General features: G+C 38.7%; 1 protein-coding gene across 1 annotated transcript in view; it reads right to left on the bottom strand.

Moving 5' to 3' along the window:
• DDX10 (DEAD-box helicase 10) overlaps window positions 1-22,323 on the bottom strand; it is a 153,355-nt gene that overhangs the window by 25,048 nt on the left and 105,984 nt on the right. The window contains exon 16 of the mRNA XM_063148975.1: window positions 15,044-15,100. Within this exon, the coding sequence (XP_063005045.1) occupies window positions 15,044-15,100 (57 nt within the window). The remainder of the gene's footprint in view (window positions 1-15,043; window positions 15,101-22,323) is intronic.

The following is a 22,323-nucleotide window of genomic DNA, read 5'->3' as shown; positions in this document are numbered from 1 at the left end:
GATAAGCAAACTTTACTGTCATAATTCAGGGAATAGTGCCATAAAAACACTGGCAGTCAATTAAGGAAAAGCTAAGATGGCTATACAGTATTCTAACTGGAAAGGTTAAAACATTTACAAAAACACTTCTTGCTTTTAAGAAGCCACCATAATCCATAGCTACACTTTTAATTGTAATCCATACACATCTGACAGTTTGTCTGGTTCATTGCCAAATAAGTGACAAAGCTGTTGAAATTCTGATGCCCTCAGTGTAATAATATGGCCTGAAAAACACCTTTGGAAATACCTCTCAACACGAAGGTGATGTTTCCAGCAAGAGATACAAAGAGCAGTAGAACCCTGACTTATCTACAGTTACTGGAATAAAAGTGTGTACCATCTTCACATCATGTATACACTGAAATTTTTTTTTAACTTTCTACTGTTTCTATTTTTAAAAGCCCTTCAGATAAGAGAGAGGAAGGACTGTCAAGCAGGCAAGCAACTAGCATGACAAAAGTGGGAAAATCTGCTCAAATCTCTGCTCCAGCCCCAAGTAAAAAAAAAAAAGTCTAAGGAGTTCACTCAATATGTGCCACTGCTCTTGCCTGCACATGTGAATGGAAGTAAATCCTGATTACTGACTGCTGTGAGGAAAAACACACTGAAAGATGACAAGGCACTTAGTACTAGTCACAAGGTCAGCAAAATTTAAAGAGTCTAACATACTGGACAAAAATTTATTAACTCGTCAAGATAGCATGCAAGGAAAAGCTTTCCAGAATTCAAAGCTAAATGGCAATTTAAAAATTCAGTCCACGAAGACTTAACACTATTTTAAATAACACTTGCATTCACCAGCAATGAGTGTTCTAGAAATACCTTCAGTTAGACTTATGGAAGACTCATTTGGTTTAGAAGCTCCTTACAGTAAGAAAGCTTTTCTAAAGCCAGCCTGGAAAATATGACTAGAGTTACAGAGGACATTTCCCGCTCCTTCACTAAGTTAGATGGTTGTTGGTATTGCAATAGAAGTAGTTTATCACCAGCTTTTGACACAATTTTCCAGCAGGCAACTTTTTATCTTTGCTTACAAATACCATACTTAAAGTACATGTATTTTAACTACAGTAAAGTCACATCTGTAGTGGTTGATGGACAAAGACTTCTGTGATGGCATTTTCAGCATTTTACAGCAGCCTAAAAGCAAAAGCAGACGGAAAATGTTCCATTGAATGGTGAGGGTAACAAATGAATAGCTCTAGCAGCTATAGATCTTACTGATGTTTCAAGCTACCAATTAAGAGCCAGGAAGAGAGCAAAAGGTTCTGCAAAAAAGCTACGTCGCTTTCTTTTATGGTGAAACACGTCAGGGCAAAAATATCAGGGCAAGTAGATCATTCTTTTTAATACTGTTTATGACACTATTTCATTCTAGTATTGAGCTTGTGACTCAAGTATCTGAAAAATGCTTGAGCTAAAAGTCTCTTTCTGAGGGCAGTACTACACTAAGACAACTTCAAACACGCTAAGCATCTTACTGCCAAAGATAATTTCAGACGTCAGTATGCAGAGGGACAAAGCAGAAGTCCTACTCAACACCACCACACAGCAGAAAAAACAAGCAAACAAAAAAGCCAAACTTGAAAATTGCAATTTCTCGCTGTATGTTTGAAACTATTCTCTTGTGCATATTCTGGAGACACTATTGCAAATAGCTGCAGTTTGCTTTGAGGTCTACACATATACACTAAGAAAAATTACAGAACTGACAAACAATTTATGTACAACACAGATTTTTCACTATGGCCAAATCATCTTTGTCTAACAGCACACATAATTAAAAAATACTCTTCTTTTTGGAATACTTCCAGACTTACTAGAAGATGTTTCTAGAAAAGCTGTTGATTCCCTATGGCTGGAAGTGTTCAAGGCAAGGGTGGATGGAGCTCTGAGCAACCTGGTCTAGTGGAAGGTGCCTCTGCCCATGGCAGTAGTGTTAGAACCAGATGATCTTTGAAGTCACTTCCGACCCAAACCATTCTTTCATTCCAGGAGACAGGGAAAGCCTAACTGCAACCAGGGAAAGCCTAACTGCCGCTACCTACTGAAGAAATACCTTGCTCTTCCTCCTGGGACCCTGCTGCTCAGGCTGTAGCCAGAAGACACCCAGAATGCATGAAACCAGAAGTCTATGGCAGCCATTTCTCACACACAATGAAAGTACAGTGTTTATGAGAATTGGTATTTTATCAGTACTATGATTAGTATTTTAACTTCAGGCTTAAAATGAGACAGGAAACAACAGAATGATCAGTAGGAGTCACTGTACTAGATTAGAGAAGGAACTAAAACTCACTATACAACTCAAGCTGGCTAGAAAGCTTACACGGTACTTTGCCTTTCTCTGGAAGTTACTAAAAGAGAACATCAACAAGGATTAAGTGAATCACTCTCCTAGTTTCTACTTGTCAATTAGAAATGCTTCAGCAGATCCATTCAGACCAAAGCTGCTTATCTTCTACCCCAGCCAGGGGCACTCGCAGTGCACCTGTAAAGTCCCTTTGATCTACCTCATTTCTCCAGAGGGACTTAGAGACCTGCTCCAAAACTGGCATACCATTCACAGTCTGGAAAAGGCTTCACTAGATATTATCCATAAGTGAGCAATGAGTTACTGAGTCAGCCATTATCTTTGTTCTGGCTATCAAGAAACAGAACTGAACAAGATTTTTCTGATTCCTCTTGCTAACATAAAAAGCTAAAAATTGGAAGCAGAAAGAGAATTCTTTAACACAGAAATCCATCCTTATATTCATAGATTTTAAGATGGAAAGCCTCTAGAATAATACAGGTCTCAGATGGCCACAAAATGATCCTTGCATTAAGTCAATACCTGCTTATTGAGACAGATCAGAGCCTTGGATTATAGAGTAATTTATCTATCTAATATTCTTTTAACCATTTTTTAACAGGTGCAGTGATATTTATACATCTTTTAGGCAGTTTTACAAAGGGATATCTTTCCAGAATTCTAGAATATTTTGATGCTACTGTGAATGCTCTTAGTGACAGAAAAAAATCCCCAAGCACTTCTATATATGGAGGCTGCATTAATCTTTTTAATGTTATGTTCCTACCAAGAAGTCTTCTAGGAGTTTAATTTACTCAGTGTCTGACACTCAAATGCAGTTAGCAATTTGTAAAATTACAGAATCTGTAAAAATCTGAAAACTATTTCAACTGAAGACTGGATTTGAAATGCAATGCCTAATGAATTACACAGGGAATTGTCTTTCAAATGCCTTTCAGAACAAACAATACAGGTTATTTTCTTTAGCACCTGAAAAACTAATCTCATCAATCTGTAGTAATGAATTAAGTACATCAACTCATTTTAAGCAGAGCAAATTAACAGAATTCATATTTTAGTTGGTGAATCAGGTATCTGCACTAATCTCTTGCTCTCTGTCTACATTTAGGTGTTTCCTGAATGTTTTCAGGATCATTGGCATTATTATGAGAACAGAGACATTAAAAAACAGTTCAGGATGAACTACAACAGGAAGTCACAATGATCCCTCACTGACTACCCAGAAAGTGCTTTCAAACCAGGCAGTCAGAGCAGTCCAGTCTCAGAAGAGCTTTTAATGAATAAACATGCATACAGTGAAGCCAGCGTCCTGCAAAGTACAGCTCCAAGCTTACTCCTCACCTGTATCCACACGGCAACTCTGAAAAAGGAAAAACAAATACAGGACCTGTCTTTCTGCCATGGTACAGACAAACTCTGCATTCACTGGCAACAGAGGGAACTGGATGGAATTCCCTCATAAATACATTCACTAGAAAATTCCTTTCTGTGATGCAATACTATGACATCAAAAGTCCTTTCACCAACTGCATCATATAGATGAATATGTCTGATAAACATCTAAGTAAACTACCTTCAAAGTTAATAAGTAATTTGTCTTCCTGTCTTGAGGCTGAAACAGTGATCTGGTCCTTCTGATCTGGTCATGGGATAAATCTGAACAGCCTGGCCACATCAACCGATTTTTAAGACATGCCAATTTTTTATACACTTCAAAACAAATTTTAAATCAATGTTTTTCAGCATGACACTTTTTGCTTTTCTGTGAACTTTGTCTGAGCCACAGTCTGACCTAACAAATACAGCAAACCTAACTGACAGAATTAAGCATAAATGTGTTGCTTGTAAGGTCAATCAGACAGCTTCACATCCTCTATTTTTACCTCTTCTAATTTTAGGTCTTTCTTTGCTTTACATCTGTCAGCTGGGTCCCTGTCTTGGGTTTGCACAGCAGGTTTTGGTAGCAGGGGGGAGCTACAGTGGTGGCTTCTGAGAGAAGCCAGCAGAAGCTCCCCCACTGTTCGACAGAGCCCATGCCAGCCAGCTCCAAGAAAGATCCACTACTGAACAAAATCAAGCCCATCAGCAATGTAGGCAGTGCCTCTGAGATAAAGGAAGGAAGAAAAACTGCACAGCTGCAGGTGAAGAGGGGTGAGCAAATGTGAGAAAAACAGCCCTGCAGACATGGATTCTCTAGTAAACTTTATCTGTAGGTCCCCCTCTTACCCATGACAACAGGACCTGTGGCCTCATGGAGAGAGGAGCCCACCCTGGAGCAGATTTGCTGGCAGGACTTGGGGCTCCATGGGGGATTCACACTGCAGTATCCTTTTCCTGAAGGACTACACCCCGTGGAAGGGACCCACATTGGAGCAGTTTGTGAGGAACTGTAGCTTGGGGAAGGACTCATGCTGGAGAAGTCCATGGAGGACTGTCTCCCCTGGGAGGAAACCCACGCTGGAGCAGGGCAAGAGGGTGAGGAGTCATTCTGCTAAGGAGGAAGGAGCAGCAGAGTCAATGTGTGATGAACTGACTACAACCACATTAACAGCTCATTCATCCTGCTTGGGGTAGAGAACTCAGGATTGAAGTTAAGCCCAGGAAGTTGGGAGGGGTGGGGAGAAGGTGTTTAAAGATGTTTTAATTTTCTCATTATCCTACTCTGATTTGGTTGGCTATGACTTGAATTAATTCATAAACAGAAAGCTTTAGTTTTATTCATAGAGTTATGCTGTACAGGTACCCAGGAAGGATGAATTTCATAAATTCTATGCATTTCTTAAGTTAGTAAATACCTTGAATAGTTATAATGACCCTTAGCACTACTTTTGTAGATATGTGGTCTGCTAGAATATTAGGTGATGGGAAATTAAAAATGCTAAAAACTTTTGGCATTTTTAACAGCAGGTGAATTAGCAAAGAAAATGGACTGAGATTGCCATTTATTATGAAACTTAATGATCTTTATGAGCTTTCACCTTAAACAGCCACTCATGTAAATGTACGCTTACTGTGACTGCAATTAATCACCTTCCTCTGTCCACCCAGAATTTTTCTTGCTGAAAATTTCAAAGCCTTGGCAGATTGTCCAAAAAGAATGAAGAGAGGAGAGTAATACACTTGTATAAACCAGGTCTAATCCTATTACATGCTGCTGACTGCCTTACTGACATATGCTCAACTTACCTTATTATCAGTCATAACAGTTTGCTTTGCAAAGCTGCTTATTAGAAAATTCTACTTATTTGTAAGTATTTTCCTTAAAGTAAGAGGAAGGATCAGTTGTCAATCTGCCAAAATTCCCACCATGGCAAACTGTGAGAAAGGAAGCAATTCCTTATACACACGCAGCTCCATCTGTAGGAACGCATCGACACTCTGTGCAAACCTGGGACCTGGGCACTGCAGAAGTGGTGACTCCATAAGAACACTCCAGGACCCCCACCACAGAGAAGACCAGAAGAAAAAGGGCCAGCAGGATGCTGCAGGACCCATATGGTGGTGGACTTTATTTCTACTTATCTCACATTTACTGTTAAATAAAATCTGTACTCTTGACTTTGGCATATGGTCTCATTTGCACCTTCATTTGGACAAGGCATCTTTTAAAACGTGAATCCTAGCAACAGCCCAGCAAAAGATTACCACTATATATTCATTTGAAAGAACATCAGAAAAATATGAAACCTTACCGTATGAAGAAAACAAAGCTAACAAAAAAGCCCCTCAAAACTTTTCTCTAAAAATACTGAGCACATTTCCTAAGGCTTTGCTACTAGATGATGCTATTATCTTTCTTCCTGTTCTTCCCGTTTTCTACTGCTCTTTCCCCACAGCAGAAATGACCAAATAGAAGCAATAGCAGCTTGAAGTTAGCTCCTTCAAAAGAAACAGAAAGCAGGATAAGGAAACAGCAAGAGACAAGAAACCTGTAAGGCCACAACAAATTTCATGGAAGAACAGAGGAAAAAACAAAACAAAACAATACAAAAAGGAAGCATTAGGCCTTAAAGAAAAGGAACATTGAGGGAACCAACACAGAAAGACCCAGGTCCTAATGGACCTATGTCCAAGATGAGCTTCATTTGGGGGAAGTATGGGCTTACCAGATTTCCCATGAGGTACTAAATAACCACATGTAAGTTACTAGCTTGGCATTTCTTATTAATAAACTGCTTGGTTTATCAATGCAGCTGATAGTGTGAAAGAACAGAAAACTTATTAAAATCTCTGCACACTGCAGTAAAACAAGGGATATTGCACTACTCCTGATCTAATATATTTGGCACAGGAGGACTGACAAAACACTAAATCTTTAAAAACTCTGGGAAAAAAATATATTTGAGAGAACAACCAAGAACTTTTTCTTTCTCTTTTAATGCTCACTTAACATTCAGCATAAAGCAACTGGAATCCTGGTGACTGCAGGACCCCAGAGCATTCTGAAAAAACAACCACCAGAAGAATTTTAAGATGTTGGTAACTGCAGCATTATCAGTCAGAATGCAGATAATGGTTTTCTGATTGCCCAAATCAATTTTCATCACTAGTAGCAATTACAACTGCTATAGCAGACTATGTACAATACTGCAAGTAACACATTCCAAGAATATAAACAGGGGGGGATGCTGAGAAAACAGAAGTGCTTAATTTAAAACTAAATACCACTGTGTGCTGCATGAAGATGTCATCAAAACACATCTGAAAGATTACCCCTGCTCATCAGCCAATTAACTCATTCTGAAGTTCACATCTGAGATATGGAACAAAGTAGAACTCCTGCATCTGAAGTCTACAATCTAAGAAAGTTTCAAACACACAAGGAAAGCTGCAAAGCAGCTCAGAGTACTACCAGAACAAACCAAGGTGCAAAATAAATAAATTAGAACTAACTGATATAGTTTACTTGTGAAATGCAATCACCTGCACAATGTTTTTTACGGATAGAATTGAGGACTGTGAATACACCTGGCTTTTCACAATGGAACAGGAAAAGACCTCTCAATCCAGAGAAAATATCTACTTCCCAAATAAAAGCTTTGTGTGAAGGCTGCTGAAAGCCTAAGATCATTATGTCTACCTTGGCTGGAGTTTCTCACTTTTTCAGGATTATGAGCAGAGGTGGAAAACAGGGTGAAGATCTCCAGAAGTCCAGTTCCAGGCAGTTCTTCTGTACTGTGTTGAATATGGCATTAAAGGACTGTGGTGAGCCAAAGGAAAGAAGAACTCCACACTGATATACAACATTTTGCTGCTCCACGCATGTATGGAACACAACAAATGAGCTTGGAGTAACAGCTTTAAATTTTGTGCTTTAGAGGGAAAGAAATTTCAAATACTGGTTACTAAACACTATTAAGGAGCAACATAGAGCAAATAAACAAATGAAGTATCATTACAATTAATTTCATGTAGTGGTCTATTTACTAAGAAGAAAACGCTCAAAGAAAGGTTTATAACATTTGAGAACAGCTTTTTTTTTTTTTTCTTCTTTTCATACTGGTGGATCTGCTGCTCCCGCACTGGCTATTGCCTCTTATTCCATGGCCAGAGTCATGGCGGGCCAAAACAATCTTCCATGTGCTGCTCAGAGAGAGACTATCGAGGAGGGTGTTAAATCAGTGAAGAAACTGAACAAGAAATTTTGGAAGCCAGGAAGAAATTGAGCCACTGTGCAAGGCTAGCAGAGCTCTTGAATTGCTCTCTCTGTGCTATACCACACTGCCATATGCAGGCAAACACCTGATGATGGAATCCTGCTCCTAACAGCCACAGAGACAGACAAAGAGTAAAAATGCAGCAGAGTGATATTCACCTGCTTTGCTCCGAAGAGAGGTGGATGTGAAGCAGCAAATCAAATAAAGATTCACTTATTTGCTGAGCCCCTTCCAAGAGCTTTGGTAGAACGGTGCCAAAGCATTCCTCAATTCTACAACTACCAAGAGTTATTTGTAACTATATGATACAAATAAATTATTACAAACCCATGTAAGTCATGAGGAAGAGCGAAAGGCATAATTACTCAGTTTGCAATTTTCATAGCCTAAACTTTCAATAAGAAAACATAAGTGTTTCTTTTCCCCGTCAAAGCGCCAATTTATTATTGATTCTGAAATCAATAAATTTGTGTAGTCTTTAACACATTGAAAGCTCTGAAGCTCAGCAGCTGTATCCAAAACCTCTGTTCCAATCAAACTTACACAGACATTCTAAAAACAAAAGGTTTTCCTGAAGAACAATGAATTTAACAGTGTAATATTGCTGGAGTCTACTGGAGAAATTTCATCAGTATTGTCCTAGAAATTTTCAACAATCATTTACAATCAAGTAAGACAATAATCTTTGTGCTCCCTAACATGCCAGAAATTCTGTTACTCTGCTCTTAAATATCCACATTACATATTTCATCAAAAGCTCCCCTGCAAGCCACCAATATTGGAAAAAAAATCCAAAAGTTTGAAGAAAAAAGAAGCTTCCTCTCTTCACCATAAATGTGCAAGTGAACACAAAACAAGAAATAAGGTATAGTTATAACAGAAATGGTAATGAAAGATGCACTTGTGTTGATCCACTGTGCATCAACCTCCTCCCAGCAGAGCTTCAGGGAATAAGAGAGTATTTGCAAGGTCCACAGTCCCACTACTATGCTTCTGTGCCAGGTCTATGAAGAAATCACCTCAGTGACTGGTAAAACATCAGCTTTTGGCATGTAGAGCAGCAAATTCTCATCACATACCACATATGATTAAAAATAACAGTTGTGAACATTATACTCACAAAATTCCAATTACTATAGCCATGGTCAATTAGCTTAAATTGTCAATCTGATAAATATGTTTGAAATCCTCAGTGTGCTGTTGGATGCAATGAAAAGGTTTACAGAAGCATGGGTAATTGGCAAATCAATCCATCAGAATTCTTACTTGTAACTTGTTCAGGGTCACAACATTGAAATATTGGTTTAATCGTATAAATTCTTAATTGCAGAAAAGACAGGACTTATTACAGCTTTACTTAAAGCAATTCAATCATTATATTAAATGGAATCAATGTTATTTTTAAAAAGCAAAACACAGGTAACATTTCCATACAGGCACATAATACCCATTTTCAAATATTAACTTAAAATATTGTAGAATATCTTGAATTTTAAAAATGTTTCAGCATACAAGTAGTTCAGAATCAGGAATTCATTTTCTATTTCCATGACTTGACTTTGAAATGAAATTCCTAAATTAGTATGTTAAGATGTTGATATCCCAAATTACTCTGTTTATTCACAGAGCTTCTCAAAGAAATTCAAAACACTCAAACCTTGCACTGAATAAATAAAGTTACTTACAGCTTTTGGATCTGCATCCAGAACATTAGAGTTAACAGACCAGAACTACTTCTAAACTAAGGTTAATGAGATTGTTTTAAGAGAGAAGTTTGACTTATTAAAAGGGATGAAACTGACACAGTAATTTCAGTTGTAAGCTCCTCACATTAAACATACTGCAAGTTTTTGTAGATGAACATGACCTAATTTTTTGCCATTCTTTGTGGTTTTCAGAATAAAAAATAATTATTGATGAAGAATAATGTCAAGACCTTCACAGTGATTATCAAACAGCAGTGACAAGACATAGCCTGTCCTGAGGCTACCCCAGGACAACACAACTCTCTCCTCCTTAAGAACAACAAACTCCACAAACTCCTCAACACTCTCCAGACCATCAGAATGATCTGGCCCTGAAACCCTGCTCCAGCTCCAGAAATCACAGGGAGCTAAAGCAATGCCTCCTCAACAGCATCCATGAGAGGGTCATGAGCAGCGACCAGAACAATTCATCTTCACTACTCACCACAAGTTATCCCATGATACTTTCACAAGAAGACTCGGTGGCCCCAGTGATCAAGGGGATTTGGGAACCTGGATTCACAGGAGAGACAGACCAAATCCCTCCTTCACTCCTCTAAACCTCCTTTCCACACTGAAATTACTGTTCACATTCACACTGAATCCAGTGTCTCCAGCCTGAGCACAAGCTATAGGCTAGATCTCAAGAAAAGGGAAATTCAAGGCAGAAGCAGAGGTGCTATAAACCCAGTAACTACAGGAATTATCCACAATGGATGAAGAATTTTCACAATATTCTGAAGTATATATTTCTATGAGTAGATTATCAGTCACACCTACTCAAGGGATTTGACTTCTCCCTTCCTGTTTAAATTTTCCCACATGGTGCAAAGATTTCTTGAGCTATATTTGGCAAGTGTATCTCAAATTCCATGGGAGGTGCTAGAGATTAAAACAAAATGGTGGGTTTAAGCATTTTTCTGGTTAAAATCTCAATAGAGTATGGGACAAGGCACAGAAAACAGAATGCTATATTGAGCATTCTGAGAGCAGCTAAACAGGTCTGTGCTTCAGGGGTGCAGCATTATAGCTTGCAGAGATGTGATATAGGCAGGTATCAATGCCTGAATCTGCCATATCTTTTGAGTATATGGCTCTTGCTCACCCACGTGTATTTTGTAGATGTGATCACAGCAGAAAGATTGTGACTCTGAAAAATCTTCAATTATACATACAGCATGTATTTTGCAAAATCTCATATGCAAGCACTAGTTCCTGTGGGAACAGCAAAATATATTGGGGAAAGAACAGGAGAGAAAGAGAGGAGAGAAGTTAAAGTATATTTATTATCCTGCTGTTGCTGTCGATCTTTTAATGTTCTGTAATTATTCAGCAATGATTCATTCCCGAGAAAAAGCACCCTTGACAACTGAGCTCTTGGATTTCTTCCACAAATCAGTTATCCAGCTGGGTAAGAATCCCCATCCTCAATTTTGTCCAGTGAAAATAGGAAAAAACATCTCAGTAAGGAAAATGTGTTCAAGCTTTATTTCTCTAAGTTTTCAGCAGGCTAATCCATTTTTCTTATGGACCTTGGATAAACAGCTTTTGCTCTGCTAGTCAGAGCTTTTTCAGGTTTTGTTTTGCTTTGGACACCAGCATGGCGTAACTGCTACAGGACTGCCAAAACCTGAATCAATGCACTGAACTGCCATGACTGAGCAAGTTTTACCTCCTGACACTGCTTACAGATGACATCCAAATTATTTCTAGCAGACAGCAATCAATGCCTTCTTTCAGGGACCACGTATCACTTCCTGCATGATGCTGGGAGCTGATAGCTGAGGATCACCTAGCACATCAGTGCTGGGCAGGGAACAGCACCTTCTCCTGATTCCTGCTCTGCTCTCCACCCTGAAGCACAGACCTGTTTAGCTGCTCCCAGAAAATTCCTTTCCTACAAAAACATTATTTTTTTTTTTAAGAAATCAAAATCTTTCTCACTTCACATAATGTTCAACACATCAGTAGTGCTCTAAGGCATCGGGGTAGCAAAAGACTAAAATCCCTAAAGGAGAAATGCAGTCCTGTTCAGCTTCATTGCAGCTAACAGTTGCTAGCAGGGCAAGGACCTTTAAATACTGGTTGAAACCTGAAAGTACTTTAAACAGATTAAGAAATCAGTATGTGTAAATTCTAGAAAAAAAAGTGGAAAGCCACAAGCACAGGGATGTCCTGCTTGAGCCAGGGGCTGGCTTCACCCAGCTCCTGTCCTGGGGCAGCTGTCACTGCCTGCTGCTCAGTGCTTTACTTCTTGCTCAAAAGACTACTTCTTACCTAATTTTCTCCAGACTCTCTTCAAGTAAACAGTATTGAAATCTCTCTTCAAGTAAACAGTATTGAAATTTGTTGGAGGGTTTGAGAACTATAATCTAATCAGTACTGAGTGAGGACAAAGTATCTGCTTCTTTTTATCTTAAAACATTTCATTTGTACATATCACATCAAATTCTCATAAAATGGGAGACAATTAAACATCTTAAGATCAAAAAAAAAAAAAAATCCAAAACCTTAAATTTCCAGTTTTTCTTCACTAAGAATATATCAGAAGACTTGTTTTACCTGTTTTCACAGTCTTTTGCATGACAATTTAATTAATGGTCATAAACACCTAGAAATACTTTCTCCAAAGCATCCTTTAAGAGTCTTCACTTCTTACTTAGTTTATTTATTGCATGGAGATTTATCCAAGGTGGAGTCAATAACACTGCAGCTACTTACTCATCTCATCTCCTGCTCAGGCACACTCAGCAGAGCGTGCCAGAATCTGGTTAGTCAATTCCAGTTGCAGCAAGCCTGGCCTGTCCCAGCATGACAAAGGCTGAGCAAAATCTTCCCTGCAATTGCTCCTGCAGCATCAGAGGAAAAGAGAGAACATCCTTCTCTCCTCTAATTTTTCCTCTCTTTTTTTTTTTTTTTTTCCCTAAATTCACAAAGAATTATTATTTAATACTAAGAATGGGAAAGTAAATTTCTGGTTTGGTCATGTCAGACCTGGCGAGCTGTGTATTAGTGAAAGATAGCAAAATAATACTTTGTAACCCAAGGAGTTTGTAACCCAAGGGAGACAATTAATAAAACAAACAAGAGGATAAAGCAGAAGGATGTGGAAAACAAATTATGGCCACAGCTGCTCTGAAGTGACTGGCTACTCATAATTGTTGATCTAGTCCTTTTCTCCAGCTGCTAAGCTGCATTAACACGGCTAAAAATACCTTTTCTACTTTTTTTGACTCTCCTTATTGCTTTCTCTTTCAAGAAAACATTACTAATTACCAAAGTAATAGTGTATTGCAGAGTAAGTGGGTCACAAGACATATTATGAAAGCTCTAGTGAAAATGTTAACATTTTCTGAACTCCTGACTTAGGGAGCATATATTTTCTAAACTGGTTTATGTTCCAATAGTTTCTGTGTTTTACCGTTTCTTCCTTCTTTATTCCCCTAGGTATCTTGTACAAGCTGCTTGAGTCATATCCCACACAGACTATGGAGAACTTTAACTACCATGGCCTCATGTCTAAGATCCTGAGAAGCAGGCAGTGTTCTTAATTAATTCCTCAGACACCCAGCAGACAGAAACTGGCACCTTTATCTACTGTCTGCTGCTCCCTTCCACTTCCAGGCATGAACAGTCCAGGTCCAAGCTGGCAGCCTTTCCCAGTGGAAGCATTTTCCCTGAAATGAGCCACACTGAAAATGACTGGACTTGGCTGCACAGAGTTCTGGCAAGAATAGCCTCCAAACAACAGAAAAATCCCAACAGTTTTCATCAAGGAGACACGTCAGCTCCTGAGGCTTGCACCTTATTGCAGAGAGTGAGCTAAGTGCTTCCAGAATAAAATGAAGTCAAAGCAATAGCAGCTTTACACAGCTGGTACCCTCAAGGAGAGCAGGTGCCAATCTCACACCAGACCAGCACTAGTAAATCAGCTTTCCAAATGCAAGTGCTGCACAGAAGAGAGGCAAGAGTGCATAAAATTGTGGGCTTGGGGCTAAGGCTCCACATTTAACCCAAACCATGCCCACGGGCACACAACCTCCCCACCACAAAAATCATTCCTCAACAGGGATCAACTTCATTCACTTTCCAATAGCACTGACAGATTCATTCGCTTGGCCAAGAACAGGATAGGAGATGTACATCAGCAAGCAGATAATTTTGAAAGAAATGGATTTCTTTCCACAGCTGCTGAATAATATTTTATTCCCTAAAAAGAGGCAAAATTAACAAGCAGTATTCATGAATGTGATACAGCCTGATTTGATCAATGTTTTCTCCCTTTATTAAGATGTTTGTTAATTATTCATTCCATAATTTTCCTAAAATGCTTGCTAAATGCATTAAAAAGTATGCATCTTTATACATTCAATTACAGGCAGAAAATTTCTATTGCTTGATTGGGGAGTCATGATGCCAACAGCTCTCATAGCTTGCCATCTTTGAAGGCAGAATCATACTTAAAACTGAGCCTAACTAGGCTTTTCATCTGAAACTGTAATTACTTTCCACTTCAGAGTTACACAATGGAGCATCTTCCTACACTTAAGCCTCCCAGAGCACAGCCAGCTTGCAAAAATCAGACAAAGAACATTATCGATTTTCTCAAGGGAGTAAGATACTTGCCGACTGTCAAGAAGAAACTGTAACTATCCATGTGTAGCAAAAGTAGATGCAGTGTCACACATCCCCACGTCCATATTCCAGAAATCACTGCAGCTGAATGAAACCTCGGTTTATTGTAATCCAAGCAACATGAAAAACTAGAACAGCCTCTAGGAAATTAGTAACATATACATGAAGAAAAGGATAAACAGGTTTTGTCTGGGGTAATGAGGGGAAGGAATGAATTTCCATGTAAATACTTGCTGTTTAAAAAGAAGTTTGGCAGAAAAAGGTTGGAGCGAGATTTGGTACACAAAAAAAATTAATCTGCCTACAAATCATAAATAGGACCCAAGTCAGAGAAAAAAATGGCATCAGTACTTCAGCTGAAATTGCTACTCATCTGATATACATCATGAAGAGGATGAAATTCCAAAGGGCTTCCACACGTTATGTATTTATACACACACAAACATATATATTCATGCTTTATCAGAATCCTTCTATACCAAGTTATTACAACCACATCAGAGGAAGGGAGTAAGAAAAGAGAAGCAAAGAGAAAATGCCTTTAAAGAGCAGTTAATCACAACACTGTTTATTAAAGAAAGCAATGAAATAATTTAAAAAGCATTTCAAACCTCAACCAGTAGTTTGATCAAAACAACAAAACCCCTTACCTGTGCATTCTTATTCCTGGCTTCTCTCCTTGCTGCTTTTTCCTTTAGCCTCTTCTCCTGAAATAAACAAGATGTACAGTTTTAAAGCAAACTTCTGCACTGTTTTTATTTTTCTTTAATATTTTAAGATTAATGTTGAGTCATCTAGGTATTTTTAATGTACGCATTAGACTGGTGGTATTCACCCCACATGTTATTGAAAACAATACATGAAAGATCTGAATGAAACACTATTTATTCTTCTTGCTCTTAAAGGAAATCACAAAACTACAAGAAGGATCGAAGCTCATATTTTACCAAGACTTACTACTCTTAAAGGAATAATGCAGCTGAGTAATTCAACAGAGCTAGTATTTGCCTGTAAAATAAGGTAGTTAAAATTATACTAAGAGATCCAATTTTTCTTATTTCTCAGTGACTTAAAATGAAATAAAATCCACTTAAACTAAAATGAAAACTTCCCTAACTTCAGAATTGCTTAAGTAACTGGGAAGTGAAAGCTAAAACATCTTCTGCCTTTCATATGTCCATTAGCAACAAACACTTTACAACAGCATTTGCTTAGTAATTGCATTGATTCAGAAACCATTACAAAGATCTCTTAACCAAAAAGTTTCTGCTACAGGAAAATTATCTAAATGCAGAAAAAACTCATCCAAAGCCTCCTGCTAGATCTGTCAGCATGCAGAAGTGCCCAAGATATTTAAATCAAATGACATTTATTGCTGCTTGTTTTGTTTATTATTACACCAACTAAGGTACTATCTCTATATTTATACTGTCAGGTCCTTGTAATTGAACATCCCTTAAATTCTTTATTTCATGAGGAAAAGACAGAAATGCAACTGAGGGCACATCCTCTAGAAAAGCACACAGCTCCCTCTTCTTATCTTAGTGATCCTGATGACATTGGTATTGAAACTCTTTTATGCTAGCTTAAAAATATTTCTGAAATACAACTCAGTTTCTCTGAGCAATACAGGCCACCCTGGCATCAGCACATTTAGAATCAAGTTCACATAAAAGGAGACATTAACATCAGTCCAGGGTCAGCACTTCAGCACAGAGAAGGCTGAATTGCAGTTCCATATCAGCTCACTCATGGGAGTAAGGAGAAAGCTACAGTTTCAGTAGTCCTGGTACCATTTCACCACAATGATGCTGCCAAAACATATTATTGTGTATGTATACCTATGTATTGTGTGATACATAGGTATCACACAAAGTTGTTCAGAAAAGCAGTGTTTGACTGCAGGCATGGGAAAAAGAGAACACAGCCACCAAGATTTTCAAAGCTGGTGTCTAAATTCAGGGCCTTTTGAGACATTTGCCAGGTATGTGCCATTTTCAAGTCTCCCAATTGCCCACACTATACAAGAGTTAGCTTATTTTCAAAATCCCTTTCTGTGTAAGTCAACCTCTTCTCTCCAAATCAAAATGAAACAATTCCCCAATGCTTTGTGCAAAGCTGTCTGACTCAAACAACTCAATACACTCAGGGTTACATACCAGGGCCTTTAATGCATGCTGTGAAACTGAAAAAAACAAAACAAAACCAAAAACAAAACAAACAAACAAAAAAAAAAACAAACAACAAACCCCCCCCCAAAAAACCAAAAAACAAACTACTGCAGACACATACTACATAGCTGTCTTATTATTTAGGTGTGTTAAAGTATAAAAAAATTATAATTAAAAAAAAGAAAAAAAAAAAGAGAGAGAGAGAGAGAAAAAAATTACATTTAAGGCCACATTATGGGACAACAAAAGCCACCAGGACTAAGTAATGTCTGCTCTACATGCAGTTCCTCCAATGAAGTAGTCCTATGCATCATGGTAATAACATGATCATCCATATTATGATTCCTTCTCTCCCAAGTCAATTTATATAAGTTTCTGATCCTTTTTACTTATGCTTTTCTAATTATTCACTTAAGTTTTCCACTTTCTCCACTCCACATAGTTTAGCTACACATTCTCCATTTGGGGTAACCATTGGGGTTCTCTCATTTTTCTGCTAAAATTGTGCTAATATTCAAACTTAACACCTAAAAAACAGAGAGAACATAGGTAGAAAGTAATACACCGTATGTTACAAAGCAGCTTTTGACTAGGACAGTTTAGAAAATTTTGGATAGAAAAATTCTGATGGAAAAATTCTATGGTGTATAAAATGTCAGTGTTTTAACTACAGCTACAGGCTTGAACAAATATAGCAGCAAAGTTCCTGCTCAAGGGATTTCTAACAGAGCCCTGAAAAGACAGCTATGAAAGCAGAAGACTGACATAAGGACACAGGAGAGGAGTACACAGGCAGCATTATAAACTCTAGTCTCCAAAGGACAGTGAAGACACAAAAAGATTCTAAAGTTAATAGGTCCAGAGACTAAAATAAGGTGCACAGGAGAAAAACAAGACAGAGAAGCAATCACCAGGAGATGCTGTCAAGACCTGCTTTTCTTTTTCCCAAGCAGGGGGCAGAAAAGCGTTGGATCTCTGCCAGTGAAAAACAAAAGCGGATTTCACAGAGCGTGCACGCATGCTGGCCCCGAGCTGGAGCTAGGAGTGCATTTCAGAAGCCAATGCCCTAATCAGGCTGCTTCTGCTGCTTGACACTAACACACTCTGAACAACACTGGCCATTCACAGGGTCACAACATCATTCCAACTGGAAAGAACATCAGGAAGTCAACTGGTTCAACAGAGTCGCCTCTGAGGTAAGGTCACGCTGCACAGGGCTTCATCCAGCCATGCCAAAATCCCAAGGCTGGAGACTGCACATCATCTCTGATCAGCCCATGCCACAGCCTGACTGCTCTCACACAGAAAAATTCCCCATAAATCCATGCTGAATCTCTTGTTTTACTTATGGCCATTGCCAGAGGTTTTGGTCCATTTAATTTGTGACATGTTAATTTACTAATCAGAACACTCACAATAAAAGCCATGTAGAAATTTCAGTGTATTCACAGATGTATTTACAAACAAGGTTCTACTCTGCCAAAAACATATAACTCACTATACATCTAATTTCCACAAACCCGCACTGGCTAGTATTGTATTCTTTTAATTTAGTTTCTCATTAATAGTATTATACAGCTCAGAGATCTTCTTGGCCAGCTTTTTTAATTTACTGCAAATTATCTTTTTTTCTTCACTCTTACAAAGCTACTTTAAAAGGATGGTGATAACCTCAGTAATCAAAGCGATGAAAATTTTTAGTCATCAACATGTAATATGGCTACATCACTTGGCTTTAAAGAAGAGTTGCAAACCTTCAAACTTTTTTGTACTAGAACTGACAACAGAAACAGCTCTGCCTAAAAGGAGCCCAAACCATGGATAAAGCTGTATCTAATATGTGGCAGAAATGCTCACTGCTCTTAACCATGAAGCTAAGAAGTCTGACACTGGCTTCTTTTCACATTTAATCTCCCCTTCCTTCTACTGTTGGGTTTGAAAACAAAAACTCATTTCTTTCTTAAAACTCCAAGACACTTAAATAAATATTCTAACATTTACATTCCACGTTCTCAACTTGAGACAAAAAAATAACTAACTGTAGCATGGCAGCTCTCTCCAGCTGGTGAGGTTAGGAATATGTGAAAGACATTCATAGAGAGCTTAAATCCCAAGTTTTTAGTTATAAAAAAAATTAAGTCAAACAATTTTCAGAGTTCTTTCCTCCCAGAGGAAATCCCCTCCTCCTTGGACTCTCTTCTTTCTACATTTAGGAGTTCATTTTACATTGTGCAAAGGGTTTACTGCAATATTAAAAAAAACAGTGTTTATTTTTGTTATTTCTATTATGAACAGCTTTGTTTCATAAAGTAATTTTTCTTTTAGCTTTTTTGAGGCGTAGAAAATTTGTACAATAAAAGTCGCCTTCTTTCTTTTAAAGAACTTATGCATAGGTCAGATTTACATTCAATAAATTCTTTTAGCTGGTGACAAGCTGCTGTTTTTCCACCCTAAAATTTCACTGACCTCTTACATTTCCTTACCTGAAGGGAAATAAAAGTTTCACTCAACAAAACTAATGCATATTATGGCATATTTAGCTCTGAGAGCATTAAAAAAGCCTGTGGCAAATCTATTTCCTTGAAAAATTTCATGCTCATCTGAGTCCTCTGAAGTCTTTTTATTTAAATACTCAAGAACTCCCTCAGGTTTTGATCCATCATTTTAACACTAGATTTTTAGTAACTATTCCTTTACATACTGATGCCATAATTTGGAGCTACCAACCCATTCTATTTAACAGCCGAGGTAATGGTCTACCAAGTTCTGGAATAAATCACTCCATTGCCTGGAAAAATCTGGCTGTGGTTTGCCAATCCATGTTGGTCAATGGTGGAACCTTGTCTTGGTATCCAACTATCTTTTGTTATTTTAGTGGGACACAGCTAAATTCAGTCAGTTGTGCTGCAGAAAACCCAGAGTTGTTCAAAAGTTCAGAGCAGTTCTCATACAGTGGCATTGCAATAGTCAAGAGCTGGTTTCCACCAAAATTTTGAAGCACAAATGTGCTTGAAAACTGACTTAATAAATGTGTTTCCCACAGTTTTCTTCTTCAAGATTTCACACCAAGCTTGAATTGTTTCCATGCTCATGGCTCATTGCTACATTTATATTGCTATGTAGCTTAATATTTCGCCTTACAGAAACTAGAAAACATCTACATGCAAGTAATTCTCCAGCTAACATTCCTAACAAACATTCCAAAACAAACTAACATTCCTAACTCAAACATTGAACTGAATAAATTTATCAGTATTTCTTTGAATACTATTTAAAAAAAAAAACCAAACTGGAAATAACTACAATTTTGGTAACTATTAAATAAATCTTAATACCTTCAGGAAAAAAAGCAAAACCATTGTCATTGTTTTGTGTTTGTTTTGTTGTGAGTTTTTTTTTTTTTTAATCTCAATGTTTGGTTTTAGAAACCTATTAAATAATCTCTTTAAACAACAAGCTATATAAACATAATGATGTAAGCCTCATCTGTAAAGCTGATGTTTATTTAAAGGCAGGAAAACTGAAACACCTGGTAATCACCAATTTAAGGCAACACAGAGCCATCAAATGCATGTGAAAAACAGCACATGGACAATCTTGATCATTAAACAAGCACTGGAAAAAGTCTTAGAGGCAGTGGGAAAAAGGTATTCTCATTAAAAAGAAGAAAACAGAAGCTGGCAGAAACTGACCCTTAAAAGGACATTATTGGAACAAAACCAACACAAGAAACCAGTGGACAAAGATCAAAATGATTCCTTTCCCAGTGAGTAGGTTTTAATGATAGGGAAGTTTTTCTAAAGCTTTTAAGTGAGTTGGTTTAAACATGTACATGGATGAGAGGCTGGCCATGAGCTGTCAGTGTGCTCCCACAGCCCAGAGAGCCAAACGTGTCCTGGGCTGCATCCAGTGGTGAGCAGCAGGGCCAGGGAGGGGATTCTGCCCCTCTGCTCTGCTCAGAGCCCACTGCAGGGCTGCATCAGCTCTGGGGCACCAGCACAGGGAGGACAGGGGCCTGCTGGAGTTGGTACAGAGGAGGTCAATGAAGGTGATCTGAGAGCTGGAAGACATTTCTTATGAAGACTGGCTGAGAGAGTTCAGAGTATTCAGCCTGGAGAAGACTCTGGTTAGACCTAAATGTGGCCTTCCAGTCAGTCAGCTGGAAAGCAACTTTTTACAATGGCATGTACTGGGCAGGACAAGGGGTAAAGGCTTTGAATTTAAAGATATTTAGATTAGTTTAGATTGAAGATTACAAAGAAATTGTTTACTGTGAGAGTGGTGGGACTGAACCTACACATACACAAACACATACAGTCAAGATAAAGGTAGAACTAATTCAAAATACAGCTACAACTGAATTACATGATGAATGAAGGTAGATAACTAACTAGTTAGGTAATGATTAAAAGTAATGTTTAAAGCTGTGAACTAAAATTTTAACAAGAAATCAATGGGAGTCACACTGCAAACCATGCTAGTATATTCCAGAGAAAAATAGAGGAAAGTTGGCAATGATGCCCTTCATCTCATTTTGTGGCTGCTTTAGCATTTGAAGGGATGATGCCAGTGGAAAATTCATTATCAATAGAGGTCACAGGTTCCTGAGTTGTCTTAATGCAGCCACCTATAAGGAAACACCCAGCTCAAACACCAGGAAAACCACAAAGCCCAGGGCTCCAAGCACACTGCAGCTGGAAAAGGCATGCCAAGGGGAACACAGAACTGCCACAACATGGCTGCCTCCACAGCTCTCTCCTTTGAGCCAGCCTTAGCCCAAGGCTGCTGTCACTGCTCTGCCAGGGTTAGGGTTCCTAACCACAAAGCCCAGGGCTTCTGAGAGAAGGCAGAGAAGCCCCTCAGGTATCTGTGCCAGCTCATGCAGACACCCAGCAGTACTAGGATCCTCAGCAAGCAAAGGGTGCCTCACAGAGCCTTACACACAGAGGTCGGCATTTTGGGCTGTTGTTCCAGTACATCCTTCAGCAGGACAACAAGCAGCCTGGCATGGAAGCTCCCCTAGAGCACTAGGGCTGGTAAAGGCCCACTTTAAGGTTGTGCCTGAACTACTTCAGCCTCCCCACAGCTGTGTCCTCCTGGCATTCATCTGACTAGCGTGTACACAAACCAGCTGGTTGGAGCCTGGTGCTAGGAATATCAAGGTTGTGGGATCAATTGCCATATGGGCCATTCACTTCAGAGCTGGATTCAATAGTCCTTGTGGACTCAGAATATTCTATGACCTGTGATCTCGTTTTCTTATTTTTCACATCAATAAGATGAGGTCAAGAACTCTGATTTTGCTGCAAGACTCTTAAAAACATCCATGGACACTTCAAGCTCTAAGTGTAGCCCATTCAGCTGTTGAAGTGAAAGATAAACAAGCAAGCCCTTGCCTCCACTGGCACCACAGGGAGACCAGATGGATGCTGCAACTAAGGCTGAAACAGGATGCTTGTCAACCCATTTCTCAGTGTCCATCCCCCTTATCTTAATAGCTGTGCATCTGGAGCATAACAACAGCACTGCCTGCACACAAAAGCTATGGAAGAGCTCAGACAGGCTTTCTAACAAAGTAATACTCCCTGATTTATTTTACACATCTTTCCATCTATACTCTTCCTTGCTGTTCAGCTGAGCACTCCTCTCAGCAGTAACCTCCTTCCCTTTATATTTTGCTCTTACACTGGCATATTCTTTACGTGAGAGAATTTTATCATTCTCACCCAGCACCACATTAAACCAACTGTACACATGGA

The sequence above is a fragment of the Melospiza melodia genome, chromosome 2 (assembly GCF_035770615.1).
Source record: "Melospiza melodia melodia isolate bMelMel2 chromosome 2, bMelMel2.pri, whole genome shotgun sequence".
Lineage (NCBI taxonomy): Eukaryota > Metazoa > Chordata > Aves > Passeriformes > Passerellidae > Melospiza > Melospiza melodia.
This window is presented reverse-complemented; position numbering and strand designations above follow the sequence as displayed.